At 42.6% G+C, this 14,978-nt stretch overlaps 1 protein-coding gene across 1 annotated transcript in view; it reads right to left on the reverse strand.

The window, feature by feature from the left end:
* Positions 1 to 14,978, reverse strand: part of MYO9B (myosin IXB) — a 1,188,949-nt gene that overhangs the window by 851,176 nt on the left and 322,795 nt on the right. The window contains exon 13 of the mRNA XM_044054768.1: positions 1,647 to 1,739. Within this exon, the coding sequence (XP_043910703.1) occupies positions 1,647 to 1,739 (93 nt within the window). The remainder of the gene's footprint in view (positions 1 to 1,646; positions 1,740 to 14,978) is intronic.

Consider the following 14,978-nt stretch of genomic DNA (forward strand, 5'->3'; position numbering starts at 1 on the left):
CTCCATCTTGAGTGATGTTAAGTAGGCTTTTAACTTCCGAATTTCTAGATTGCTTCAGTCAAGTGCTCCTCACACAAAGACAGTCTCAGCAGAAGTCCTGCCTCCCTCATGATCTGAGGGCAGCAGAACAGTCAGAAGGCCTGAAAATCCTTAGGCACTGAAAGGAGAAACTTTTCCATGACGACGACAAGAACGAAGATCTGAAATGTGAAAGCAACAGAAAATGAGTGAGAAGTACAGGAGCTGGGCATGGTCTCCAAGACTGGTGCCAAAGAATGTGACAGACGACCGGACTCGCTCCTTAGTACAGGGATAACAGCTAAGCTTCAGACAGGAGAATAGGATATTTCATCCAGTAGTTACCACAGAAGGCGGCCCTCTAAGTCATGTAACACAAGGGAGTAAAATCTGAAAGTCACCAATAAAAGCCACAGACCACATTTTATGTTTTGAAACAAAACAAGAGTGTGACCTGCAGTTAAGAAAGCATTACAAAATACAAAGACATTTTAAATGGGTGCCAATAAAATTACAAGGTATGAAATTTACCCCTTGCAGAAGAATGCAAAGGTACTTAAGATGAACATTTCTGTAAACTGCACAGCAGTGAATTAAAACCACTCAGGAGAAATATATAAACAAAGACAAGAAAAGGAAAGATCCCACATTCCACGATTTGCTTACCTCCGCCTTTTCCCATTGGAAGCAGAAATCAAAACAAAAACACAAAGTGAAAAAACAAACCCAAACCCTGCACAATTCCAACACATTTCTCAGACAGACATCGGTATGCTTTCTTGATACCAATATTCAATTTAAATTTTAAACTGTCACTTTTTTGTAAGGCTCAGCTCTGTAAATACACCAACCCTCTCATCAAAAGCTACACAAATCAATCATGACAGTGCTCCTACATGGGACATTTAACACACAATACAGGTCCTTAACCTAAAATACCATAAGTAAACCCAACTTCCCTGGACATCACAATTTTCTCCCAAGTGCTGCATCTTTTCAAGGATAAACCATTAATGTTTTAAGTCTGCCCACAACAGTTTATAAGTAAACTCAGAAATAATAATATTTAGAGTAACATGGCTTTTTAACTGTACAACATTTTAAAAACAATGTACTACAACTTTGAAATCTTGTGATGGGTATACTGCCGTTAGCCTAGCAAACAATTATGTGACATGCTTTCTGGTCACATATAAAGGCATATTTTATGTTTTTAAATAATTATATACTAGCATTTTGCAAATTCGTTCGTAAGTTGCTGTGAGGATCAATCCCATATTTTTTCATTTGTGCAATCTCTTGGAATTTATCAGCATTTAAATGTGGGAAAATAAATATGAAAACGGGTTTTTGTGACATCTGCTTTTTAAATAGGTAAAAAGGCTGATACTGAACAGAATGATTTGTAATATTTTTAAATTAACGCTGTCAGTTAACATGCTAACGATTCCATGCAAAAAAGGCTTTCAGTTATCTGTTTAAGAAACTGCAGTTCAGGCTTTGGTATCCACATTTTCGGTTAGCTTAGAATGCAGCATGATGTCTGTACAGAGTCCACAAACACAGAATAGAAAGTGCTGAGCAAGCCTCCAGGTTTTAACACAGGAGACTTTCTCCCCAGTACTTACTTCTTGCTTTCATGTAAAGCAAAGATGTCCTCAAATGCCTCGATACTGAACTCCTCAGAGTAATCAAATGAGAAGTCAAGTAGCGAGGAATGGCTGTAAAGGGAAAAGCATAATTATTTAAGTATGTCAGCCAGCACAGAAAAATTAATGGAACACGGTCACATTGTTATAACCAAGAGCTTCTACCAGTTCTGGGAAGCAACTGTTAAACATTTTTAAAAAGTACATTATTCAAACTTATGAAAAGATACTGAAATATATGCATGCACAGAGACATTTCATGCAATAACGTGGACACAGTAAGGATAGCTAGGCAACAGTCCAGCATGTCAGCTTTGATGACTAACACACACACACACCCGCAATGTACTGCACCTTGTTTTGAAGACAACAGCATCTAAGTACTTAATGCACCATCTTGCCATAGTTTATCTGCTCCTAACTAAACTTTTGTTCTTAAGTGAAATCTTTGCAACCTACAAGCTGGGGGGAACTAGACTTGACCAATATTCACTAATCCTCCTGTTGCACTAGGCAGAGAGTATATACATTTACTAATCAACATAAATGTGGATGTGTAGCCTGGTGCAGTGGGATGGAGCCCTAACTGTGATACAGGAAGTTCAGTTAATGGCCCTGACAATGGAGGAGTCAGGAAGGGAGTGGGGCAAAGAGGGTTGCACTCACTCAGACATACAATTAGTTTGCTTGAACTCCCTGGTGGAGACTGGGGAACCCCACTCCTGTTCTGGGGGGCAGGGCTGCTTAGGGGGAACTATACCTTACAGAAGTGAGGGGAGGTCTTCCACTGCCAGTCCATTACAAGTCCCTTTCTACCGAATCACAGAGTGCAGGTGATGGCTTAGGCAGCATAACAGAAAAAAAATCTGATGGTTGTTTAAAGGATGGACCCTCCCAATTAACTCTGCCACAGTGATGAGGAATAAATGACCAAGAGGCAGAGTGAGGGAAAGCAATAAATGAGCAAAACAAAAATAAAGGTATGCCACTTGTGTATACATACAAATGAACGTGAGGGAGGGCACAAAAAGCTGGATTAATCAGTCAGAATTCAGGGAAAAGCATTAATGCATTCATTTGGGATAATTTACACAGCCTCACAAACATGGAAATGCACAAGGTTCACTCAGTCCCTTCCTTGCTGACTATGCAACACCAAAGTCTAGACTCTGCACTCAAAACATTCTGGCATGCCAACCACCGACCTCTAAATCCCAAGGTTGAACTAATCAGCATTTACATTTCACTCCATAGTCGAGATGCAGCATATAAGGCATGAAGCAACAAAAACAAGATCAGAACAGCAGCAATAGACAAAGTAATTCAGGTCCCACAGTAGCTAGACAATACATGTATATGTTGACATGCTAGGCATGTCAGTTCACAAAACACATAGCTACAAAGTAACATTCGTGTGTAACTGCAGCAGTGGCAAAACTGTTTGGAATGTGGACACTGTTCAGTAGAAAGAAAGAAATGCTAGGATATGAACCTCAACCTTTCATTTCTTTTTATTTTACAATGATTCCAGGCTGAGGTGCTTTGTCTGTGAAATTTCAAACTCCTTGTTGTTCATATGGAATTTCATTAAAAATTCAGGTTTCCTCATACATCCCAAAGATATGCAAGTAGGTGAACTGGTATAACTCCAACTGTCTGTGTGGATGGGTGTGTGTGCAGATGGACAAGTGTAGGTCAATATACACTATATGTCCTGTGACTCACTGCTGTCCATCCACAACAGCTTCCTTCATTACCCCACTGTTTAATGGAAATGTTTCAGCTCCCTATGAACCTGAAGTGGATAAAGAAGGTACAGAAGATGTACAATCTGTTTGCATATTATAACAAATGCAATAAAGTTTTGGCACACAGATATAAAATCTCCAGCTAGATGGAAACATAAGATGGCTGCTGAAATTATTGAAATCAAACTCATGTGCTCAAAATTTATTTAACTGCCACTGAAATGAAAGGGCATTTTAACAGAATAATTGATACAACGTAATTTCAACAGATATACTTCGGGATAGGCTGCTGTCACTGTTAAAGTGACACTACAACCCGATGGAAAAAAAGAGAAATTGCACTCGCAGACAGTTCCTAAAGTTGGGTTTACCTTCTCCACCAATCAGCATCAAGCATTTTTTTCAGATGTCCCCATGCTGCACCTATGACAACGTGTATGCATTGTCAATCAACTGATTAATGGTGGCTGCCAGTTTATCACCTTTCCACAAGCAACAGTACTAATGTAACCAACTATATAAACCCTACATACTCTCAACTAAGTTTTATATCTGATCTTTCTCTTAACTAATAGAACAAGGATATAATTTCTGTAACTGCTACACTTAGGGATAAGTTTTGCACATCTAGCTTTTATGTACATCTGAACACATGCCCTTTTCTTTCTAAACGGGAATACTCATCTTTATCATCCCAACTATCTTCCTATCTTCTTACACAACTGTCAGGAAAACTAAACAATATAACAAAAAATTGTGAACTATAAGCTTACAACCATTAAGGCAATTCTATCTGAAGATATTCATCTTGGCTTAATATTAAATCATCCAATACTGCCTACAAAAATTAATCACATATTAACTCAGAAAAAAAGGTTGAGACTCCTCAAAGTAAATGGCATAAATAACAAATGGCTGCCTGGATAACATCCAAAGGCATTACCCCACAGTCTGCAATTCAACTGGCTACCATAGGGTGACGCACTGATGGGGTAGGCGTTCTCAAGCCTACACGACTGAAGGGGTTTCTGTGGCTGCTCACTAATTTGTCTAATTATTGGTGGTGTCCACTGAAAGTCGGCAAACTGCAACTGTGATACTTACAAAGAGGGAGAATATATACTAACTCAGACTGCGGTACTCCAGAGTTTTCCCCTCACTCCAAGGAACATCCACCTCACAATTAGTGTGAATATACACATAGCTAAGGTACCAGCAGTATAGCACCCCAGATTTATGGGGTACAACTCCAAGCAAAAATGCATTAAAAACTTAACAGCCAGGTTTGGAATTTACTTTCTGTAAGGATTACAGTTAAACTTTTGTAGTGTTTGGACTCACCATGTAAGCTACTAAAATACTTACGCTCTGTGCAGTGATGACGTTTCAACTGGGGAGGGAAGAGAAATCCCTTTTCTCAGATCAAGAAGTTTCTTATGCTCTGCAAAGGCTCTGCAGTTACAGCATCATTACAGCAGTAGATTCTTGCAGAAAGCTTTAAAAACATGATCTGGGATTCCTCACCCAAGCAGAAACATTATATATGGTATTTCAGGAAAATTCCTCTCTCAGCACATTTGCAGATAAGTTTTTCTTTAGATAGCATGGGGCACAAGGAAAAAAATCATAAATTAAGGGAAAAATATATCCAAGAAAAGTGTGTATGGATATATGAAAAATTATTTACATTATTCATAGGTTCATACTAGGCTATCTGCCCTAGGGCATTTATAAGCCTAGCCAGAATGTGTTTGGCTTTTGCCACCCATTTTAAATTTATTTTGCTATGCCCTTTTTCGAGGTTAGTATACTGTGCCTCTGTAACAGTGACACAGAAGTGATACCCGGGGTAAACCTACGATCTCCCATCCACTCATCAAGATTCCTCTTGAAGAGAGTCAATGAGGGACTCTGCCTAACCTGGACTGGGATTTTATTCCAGAGTGAAGGGAGCCTCTGGGTTATGAATCTGTCCCTCCAGCATGTCCTATTTATTTCAGTGCTGAGGTTCAAGTCTCTCGAGCGTAGCTCGATGGGATTTGGATTTTCTGAGGTGCAGCATGTCCATTAATTCCGGGTTGGACATGGCTTTATACGTCAGGCACAGATTGCCTCTGAACAGGCGGTAAAGCCACTGAGTAGAGCTGGAGTTTCTTTAACCGGGCAGCATATGGCATCTGTTTAAGCCCTTTGATCCTCTTGGTGAGGTACTTTTGGGGTCTTTCCAGTTGCTGCAGGTGTCTGGTAAGGTACATCCCAAAAGGGGCATTGTTCTCAATTATGGGCCTGATGAGGGATGAGTAAAGAGGCACAATGACCTCCCCCTGATCTAGATGTGAATCCCTTCATGATTAGGTGGGCTATATAACATGTTTTTCTAACCACTTTGGCCACGTGGTTGTCAAATGAGAGACTGCTATCAACTTGGGTCCCCAGGTCCCTAATTACTTCTTCTGTACTTAAGGGATTACCACCTATGTGGTAATTTGTGGGCACTTTGTTTTTGCCAAAGGGGATGACTATACACTTTTTGCATTTAGCTTGAGGCCATGGCTCTGGCACCAGTTGTCTGTTTGTATGAGGCCCTTTTGGAGGATGCTTGTGTCGGCTGGAGAGTCGATTATGGCGCCCAGTTTGCAGTCATCTGCGAACTTGGTCAGCCACAGTCCTTCCGTGTTGGCCTGTACCTCCAAGAAATATATACCGAACAAGAGAGGGTCCAGGACTGAGCCTTGTGGGATGCCACTTGTAACTGGTTTGGAGTCTGACATGGCTCCAGCAATTCTAACCATGTGGGTTCTGTCCTTGAGCCAGTTTGCAATCCATCTAGTGACATAGGGGTTTATATTTAAGCTGGTGAGCTTATCTATAATGCCCGAGTGGGGTATTGTATCGAAGGCTTTTGCGAGGTCCAGGTAGGCTGTGCGGACCACCTTCCCCTCGTCAATGGCCTTGGTGACTGTTTCAAAGAAATCAACCAGGTTTAAGAGGCAGGATCTGCCCTTAAAGCCGAACTGGGTAGGATCCAGTGTCTGTAAGTCCCCAATATCTTTATGAGGTCCATGATGATCCTTTCCACAGCCTTGCAGACCAAGCTAGTCAGGCTTATGGGGCGATAGTTTCCAGGATCCGTTGAGGCACCACCTTTATGGAGAGGGACCACTGTTGTTGTACGCCACTCTTTGGGCACATATCCTGTAGTAAGGCTGAGACTGAACAGTAGTTTTATGTTTGGGTTTAGCTCTTCTTGGAGTTCATGTAGGACGCAGCCTGGGACACTGTCTGGTCCCATTGATGCTGTGTTTTTTGCTTTGGAGAGGGCGGCTCTTACCTGAGAATCTGAGATGTCAGGGGGGCAGCACTCTGCTGGGATAGATATTTGCCCTTTTGGTGGGGAGGGGGGGAGAAGTTTGCGCTGAACCTGTCAGCTAGGATGTTGGCAATGTCTGTGGGTTCGGTGTATTTTTTGTCATTTTGGACTAATTCTGAGCATATCTGGGAATTACCACACAGGTTCCTAACATAACTAAAGAAAGCCTTGTGATTATCCTTAGTGTCCTGTGCAATTTTTCTCTCAAAGCTGGCCTTAGACAATTTTATGAGTGCCCGTAATTTTTTGCTAATACTGATCAGTGATGCCTTCCCTTTTTGGGATTTTGCTCTATCAATTAGTAGCTTCCTCCTTCTATTGTATAGTTTATGGCTGGGGTCCACCAGACAGGACGTCTGCCTTTGGAGGATTGGGTCTTGGTTTTATTTGGGATCACATGATCCATGCATTCCTGAAGGTGTTCATAGAATGCGTTTATAAAGGATTCTGTGGTCTGGGCCGTATTTTCCACAGGCAAGGGGGCTTTGAAGGATTCCACCTCGGTTTTGAGGAGTGTGAAATTTGCTTTAGAGAAGTTTTTTACTGTGGTTTTCTGGGCAGGGGGTGGGGTCGGGATGTGAATATCCAGTGAGATTAGTTTATGGTCTGATCTTACCAGTGAGGGATACACTTCTGGTCTGGAGCATAGAGTCCCCATGTTGGTGATGATCAGGTCCAGTATGTTTTCCCTCTTGTGGGAGTGGTAACAAGTTGTTCCATAGCATTTGAGTTTATAAATTCTAGGAACCTTTGGGCTAGGGTGTTGGAGCTAGAGTAATGCTCCCAGTCTATGTTTGGGTAGTTGAAGTCGCCCAATATAATGGTGTTTGGAGAGACCTTCATATTTTCCAGTGTTCTCAGGAAGGCCGAGTGGGGTTCCTGGGTTTGGGAGGGTGGTCTATAGCAGGCTATAAACTGGAAGGCAGATTTACCCACTGTTAGTTGCACATGGATAGTCTCTGATGCTTCGTGCTTTGCCACCAACCTGGAGGTGTGGGTATCTTTGATGAATATCGATACTCCCCATCCTTTTGTGGTTCAGTCCAAGTTTTGGGGCCAAAAAGCATGGTATGAGGTATAACCTGGTAGTGCTGGGGTGCTCCCGGGAGCCCTGAACCAGGTTTCTGTTACTGCACAGATATCGATGTTCTCCATGCCAAGGAGAGTTTCGAGTGCATGCATCTTGAGGTTTATACTTCTGGCGTTGAGTAGCATTACTCTTAGTTTCTTATCCCTTGTGATACCTATGGAGGTGGGTTTGTCTTCTGAGCCTTGCCTAAAAAAGGCACTATGGGGGTAGCAAGAGCCTTTGCCAATATCCGAAAGCCCAGGGGTGACAGGTGCAAGCCGTCCCTAGCGAAGCATCGTGGCTTGTCGAGCATATCATCCCAAGCTGACAGGCATTGGATCCCCTTTGAATGACACCAGTACTTAAGCCAATTGTTGAAATTGATCATCTTGTCTTCATATTGTGGCATCATTCTTGGTGAGGGTAAGATGCTACTCAAGGTCAGGGTCATACCGGCCTGGGCTACATGCTCAGAGAGCTCCTCTATGTCTCTTTTCATGTAGTCCAGGGAGGTACTTCTCAGGTCATTCACACTAGCATGGACAATGACTGAGTCATATTTGTACTTGCCTTGGAGTGACCCAAGTGCTTGTGTTATGTGGCGGATCCCAGCGCCCGACAGGCTGCTCACCGTGACCCTCTCCTTGTAGAGCCTGGTGAGCGGGACGTCAGTGTGCCTGACGATAGAGTCACCTATTACAAGTGTATCAGGTGTGTTGTATAGTCTTAAGGGCTATGACTGTTCGGCACACTGGCTTTGTGAGATACGTGTTGCACGTGTTTTGTTTTGTTTTGGGGTAGCGGTTGCTTGGGTGTCTGCTTTGGAGGTCTCTGCTGCTTAGGCAGATCTTTATTTAGAGCCTCCGAGTATGTTTTTGTGTGATTATGTGTTTGGTTTGCTGTCGTGGTAGGTCTATGTGAGACTGGAATTGTAGTGAGTGTGGTTTCCTTCTCCTCCTGACTGGTTATGCCAGTACTGAGTTGAGAGAGCTTAGCCTCCAGTTTGGCTATATGGTTGCATCTCTTATGTGTTGGAATTTGTTGGGAGGAGGAGAGGGTTGTTTGTGTACATGAGGCAGTTGTAACATTGCCTCAAGATTCCCAGATTCACCAGCTTCACCATAACTTAATACACGTCAGATACACAGGATTAAAATTCAAAAATGTTTTTGTCAGTATAGACTGGCTCATAGTCACGCCTTCCTACAGGATCTGAGATGGCAGACATGATTCTAGACATGGAAAGAAATGACATGGACAGATCAAGGAAGACGACAACTTCTTGGCTTGACTGGAGAAGCACCTGTACTTGTGTCTGGCCTGAGTAGAATGTTTTCTTGACAGCTTTGAACACATCCGATATCTCCTAAAGAAATCAGGAGGATGAACATGAATTACTGCAAAACCCACACTTTCAACTAGATCTTGTACGGTGCCACAAGTTATCATCTGGACTGGAATCATATCAGGAAAGGTCACAATTAGGAGTATCTGGAGCCACAGTCTTGTGTTCCAGCAAAGGGGGTCAGAAAGAGATACTACCTTTTACGTGAATAATTTCGCCAGCAGAAGAAGGGCAGGGCCAAAGCAGGAAAAAGCAAAAAAAGGAATCCCATAACTAAATCACTGGGAATATATATTTTTCCTACTACTTCCACACTGTTGGGATGAAGCATAACGTGGGTACCACTGAACTCCTAGAGGTGAAAGGATGACCTCTATGACGTCAGTAGTAATACTTTTAGAAGGCACGTGAATACTACCCTGTGGTATTCATGGATAACAGAAAATGTGAATACTGCCACTGCAATAACCTCTAGGAAGGCAGGCAAACCCGAATCTGCTGAAGTCAATGAACAAGATAATCCCATTACCCAGCGTTCATGGACTCTCACTGATGAAAAGTTACATAACCGTCAAAAAAGGGATGCACTGTATCAGAAGTAGGGAAGACTTTTCCAGCTGAATGTGACCCATGTGACAAGAGAAATTCTAGCTTACTGCCACCCCAGCTACCACATTACAGACATTAAGAAAGGTCATATACAAGCACTTTGTGCTGGACATGAGAGCCACCTAGTGTGGAGCAACAGAATCTCATGTGCAGTTCTCAAATGATGATATACCAGTGGGCTCCTCTATGCCCATCATCATCGAGAAAATGAGTGACCATGTGAAACCTTGTACAACCAATGCAAATGCTGAATATTTAAATAAAGATTCAAAAAACATCCCCTAAGTCTGCTCTTTAAGTCACCAGGGAACCAGCTACAGATTGTGCAGAATCTAATACCCAAACCCCATCAAAAGACATCAGCAGTTCCACTAAAACTGATTAATCTACCATGGAATGATAGATACGCCACAACAATCGAAGCAAACCAGGCGAGCAACGTGGAAATAGAAGCAAAAATCCTTTATTCGAATAAGTAAGCACTTTCGCGTCACTTAGAATGCTTCATCAGACTTTGCTTCTATTTCCACGTTGCTCATCTGGTTTGCTTCGATTGTTGTGGCGTATCTACCTCTCTTCTTTTGGACTTGTCTTTATTTGTGAGGTGATACCTTACCCTGTGATTGTGTTCTTCTTTTTGTGATACCATGGAATGATGTTCTTAGCATGGCCTGTGCAATTCTAAAGCATGGAAAATTGCCTTTCTGCATTACACCCAGAAGCTAACCACCTTAAGTGACAGTGCTTCAGGCTAGGACAAACATGAAGAAACACCCTCAAAACAGTGTCACCTAAAAGGTGAGACAGGAATGCTTAGTGCCTAGATACACAATGTTCTTAAAGGAACAGTCCCAATTTTTTTTTTGTTTTGATTCTGGTCTTTGTTTACATTTTCAATCTATCTTTCTATGCATGCCCCCGCTTTAGCTGAGGGGTTGGGGGAGGGGTGCTTACAGGAAGTTTCAATGGTCAGTCAAATTTCACCTCAAACTGCAGTTGTACTTAGCAGCTTTCACTGACTCATTCATTAGTTTCACCTGTGCTTTTTATCCTAAAAAAGGTAGCCTTTTAGGAATGTACCTACCTATGAGCCTATGTTTTGTTTTTTGATTTCTGAATACTAGCCAAGAGTAATGGTTTCCTGACCCACTGTAAAAAAAAAAAAGTGTGTGAAAGGCTGTACAGTATGGCAATCTGTGACAGTTACAAGTACTAATTCTGAGATTGCTTTACAACAGAGTAAGGGGAATATGTTCAACAGACTGCGAAGATTTTGTATGATTTCAGTAAACTCTACTGTTTTCTGACAATACTGCTCCCAGTTATGCTATGCAAAATGAATAAATGAAATAAAGAGCTGCACAAGTAAGAAAAGCTTTTTGACAAGATCATAAAAAGTAAACACTAAGAGCCTTGCCTAATCATCCCCACCACAAATGCACAAAAAAATCTAATAACCTTATTGTTTTCCACTGATCGGGGACTGAAAGCTTTGAGAAGAACTGAATATTGTTAATTGTGTTCACCAGAGGACATGAAAACAAGGCTGCGAAAGTAAATTTAAACTAGTAGTACAGTTGTTGTGTTAAGTGGGTGGTGACAACTGGGAGGTAGCAGATCAAGTTTCTTCAGGTTAGAATTTTAAACTCTAAGATTGTCACTTTAAGACAGAGTAAACTCTCAGTTAACTGGAACTCAAGCAACCAAAAAAAAAATATATCAAAGAAATACAGTACAATTTTCATGTGTTGCACTTTGTCCCCCCGTCTGCAGAAATATACCTTACATTTTTAGAGTTTGAGTTTTAAAAGGAAGACCGGAATAAATTCCCTCTCCCCAACCTAAGAACAAGTCAAACCAAACAAATAGTATAAGGTACAGTATTAGTCAGGCCTATTTTTAATAGCAACTCTCAAGCAACCAGAAAAGTACAGTTGTGTACACTTGCCATAAACGTAGATGTTCCGAGTGTATTCACTGTTGCAGTCATCACTTGTGGGTTATCCCTGCTGTGGTGGTAGCCATCGGCTGCCCGAATACCAGAGTCAACGTTTTTTTGTGTCGGCTGCAGTCGCCTATAGTCTGACGTCAGGTCATCAGTGCTATAAAGCAAGGCAGCAGACATCATTACATCAATTTATTGCCCTAACCTGTCAGACGCACAAGGAAATAGGCTAAAGTGGTCCTGGCGGCTAAAAGCCACCATGGGAAGCTTAGGTTCCCCTATAGGAAGAGGATATATGGGGGATGGAGGGAGGGAAACCAGGACTGCAACAGTGAATACACTCGAACATCTACATTTATGGTAAGTGCACACAACTGTACTATGTTCTTTGTGTTTCACTGTTGCAGTCATCACCTATGGGAGGATTCCCAAAGTTGAGGAGAGGGGTGGAAGGACAGATTAGAGCCCTAGGCATGGATCAGCAAGCCCTGCAGTAAGTACAGTTGTGTATACTTACCATAAATGTAGATGTTCGAGTGTATTCACTGTTGCAGTCATTACATCTGGGTTATCGTCTTGCAGGTAGCCCTCAGTCAGCCTGATTAACAAAGTCTTGGATCCTGCGTCAGTTGCTGTACTTCTTCCATGACCATCAGGTCATCAGGGGTATAAAATATGCAGCCGATGCCATGACATCAGTTTTTCTTGCCCCAGATGTCAGGTGCCCCTCTAATGGGAAGCAATTAAATATAAATGTACAATGATATACCCCCACCAATAAAGCAAATACACCAAGAAGCTTTTAAGCATAGTAAAGGAAAGTAGAGGTATAACCAAAAGAAGTAAGGGGGCTGGAGGGAGGGGAACTAGGACTGCAACAGTGAATACACTCGAACATCTACATTTATGGTAAGTGTACACAACTGTACTATGTTCTTCGCATTTCACTGTTGCAGTCATTACATTTGGGTAGATTCCCAAAGCTATGGTTGGGGAGGAGGAATTTAAATAGCATTAGGACCAGCTATAAGTCCCTGCAAGGCTGCAGTGGCAAAGCCAGCTCTGTATTTAGAGAAAATTCGCAAATGATAATGCTTGGTAAAAGTATGTACAGAACTCCAGGTAGCAGCTTCTAGGATGTCCCTGGTAGGGATGCCTCTGAGAAAGGCTGTAGAGGTAGATGCAGCCCTGGTGGAGTGCGGTCTGATGCCCTGGGGGATAGGTTTTCCATAGTGCTTATAGCAGAAATGAATGCAGTGGTCTATCCATTTAGAAGTGGTTTGTTTTGAAATAGCCTTCCCCTCTGTCCCTGCAGCAAATGCCACCAGCAGTTGTTCAGATTTCCTTTGAGATTTAGTCCTGTCCAAGCAGAATCTAAGTTGTCTGTGCACATCTAAGGAATGCAGTATCCGTTTCCCCTTTATTCTGTGGATTAGAAAAGAAGGTTGGCAAATGAATGGACTGATTAAGAGCCACACTGGATACCACCTTGGGCAGGAAGGATGGACTGGGCATGAAGGATGGATTGGTTCTGAGGGACACCCTGTCCGCATGAAAGATGATGAAAGGCTCCACTGCCATAAGGGCCTGTAATTCAGATACCCTTCTAGCTGAAGTGACTGCTAAAAGGAAAGCTGTTTTCCAAGAAAGAAATTTTAAGTCCGCAGTAGCAGCTGGCTCGAAAGGAGGTAGAGTGAGTTTCTCCAAAATAAAGTTAAGGTCCCAGGCAGGGGTTGGAGCTCTCCTGGGTGGTCTCAAATTTTTGGCCCCTCTGAAGAACTGCTTGAGCAGTGGATGAGAGAAGAGTTCTGTGTTATAATGAGCTGAAATGGCTGAGGCGTGGATTTTAATGGAGGAAAAAGACAGGCCCTTGTAAAGCATCTCAGTTAAGTATTGTAAAATCTGAGGTAAATTGGGCGCTGCTGTGCTCATCCCTTGAGAATGGATCCAGGCAGAATATTTTCCATTTTTCAGCATAACATTTTCTAGTACTAGGCCTCCTTGCCTCTAAAATATCGATCACAGGTTTATTGAGGGATGGTAAAGGAGAGATTAGGTAATTAACCAGACTGCAAGGTTCAGTGTTAGAAGCTGAGGGTGCAGAATCTGGTTCTCCTGCTGGGACAACAGGAAAGGAGTCTGAGGCAGGTGCCATGGGGATAAGAGTAACACATTGCGCAGGAGTGGGTATCAGTGTTGACGTGGCCAGTCTGGAGCAATCAAAATCATCCTTGGTTTATATTGTTTGATTTTAGTAGTATTTGGAGAGCAGAGGCAGAGGGGGAAAGACCTAGACTGATAGGTTTTTCCAGCTGAAGGACAGAGCATCCACTTTCCAGGCTTGTTTGTGGGGAGTTCTTCTGCAAAATTTGTCCAACTGGTAGTTCCGGGGAGAGGCAAACAGGTCTATATCTGGGCTCCCCCATTTGCTTGTCAACATGTTGAAAATCCTTAGCTCCACTTTCCACTAGTGTGGGTCCAATGAGGTTTCTGCTTAGTAAATCTGCCAGTGTATTTAATTTTCCTAGCAGGAATTGAGCTTGTAGGTGCACTTGGTAGCTCAATGCTGTGTTCCATAACGCTGTGGCTAGTCTGCAGAGGGGGTAAGAATGTGTACCCCCCCTGCTTGTTTATGTACCACATAACAGTGGTGTTGCCAGTCTTCACCATTAGTTGTCCTGGAAGAATGTGGTCCTTGAAGGCTGTCAGAGCATTCTGTACAGCTAACATTTCTTTTTGATTGATATGCAGGTGCATTTGACTTGGGTTCCATTTGCCCTGAATGCACTTCCCAGCCAGGTGAGCCCCCCCATGCATAGTCTGATGCGTCTGTTAGGGTTTGGGCAGCAGGGGGTGGTGTGAAGGGTAGTCCCTTGTTTTGGTGGCAGGCCTCTGCCCACCAAAGGAACTCTAGGCGTAAGCAAGGTATGATAGGAATCATTGCTTCTAGATCCTGGGAATGTTGACAACATAGGCTTTTTAGATATCACTGTAGTTTCCTCATATGCAGTCTTGCATATGGAATTAGAAGAATGCAGGAGGCCGTGAACCCCAAGGCTTGCAGTATTTTTCTTGCAGATAGCAGGGTTTTTGTGGCCATTTGTTTGAAGTAGGTTGTGAAATGAATTTGTTTCTCTGGCGTGAGGCAAGCCATCTGGGAAGTTGTATTCAAGCTTGCTCCCAGGAATATAATTTGACGACAGGGTACCAGGTGAGATTTCTTTT

This window comes from Protopterus annectens, chromosome 13.part0 (assembly GCF_019279795.1).
Source record: "Protopterus annectens isolate FY-2018-M chromosome 13.part0, PAN1.0, whole genome shotgun sequence".
Classification (NCBI taxonomy): domain Eukaryota; kingdom Metazoa; phylum Chordata; order Ceratodontiformes; family Protopteridae; genus Protopterus; species Protopterus annectens.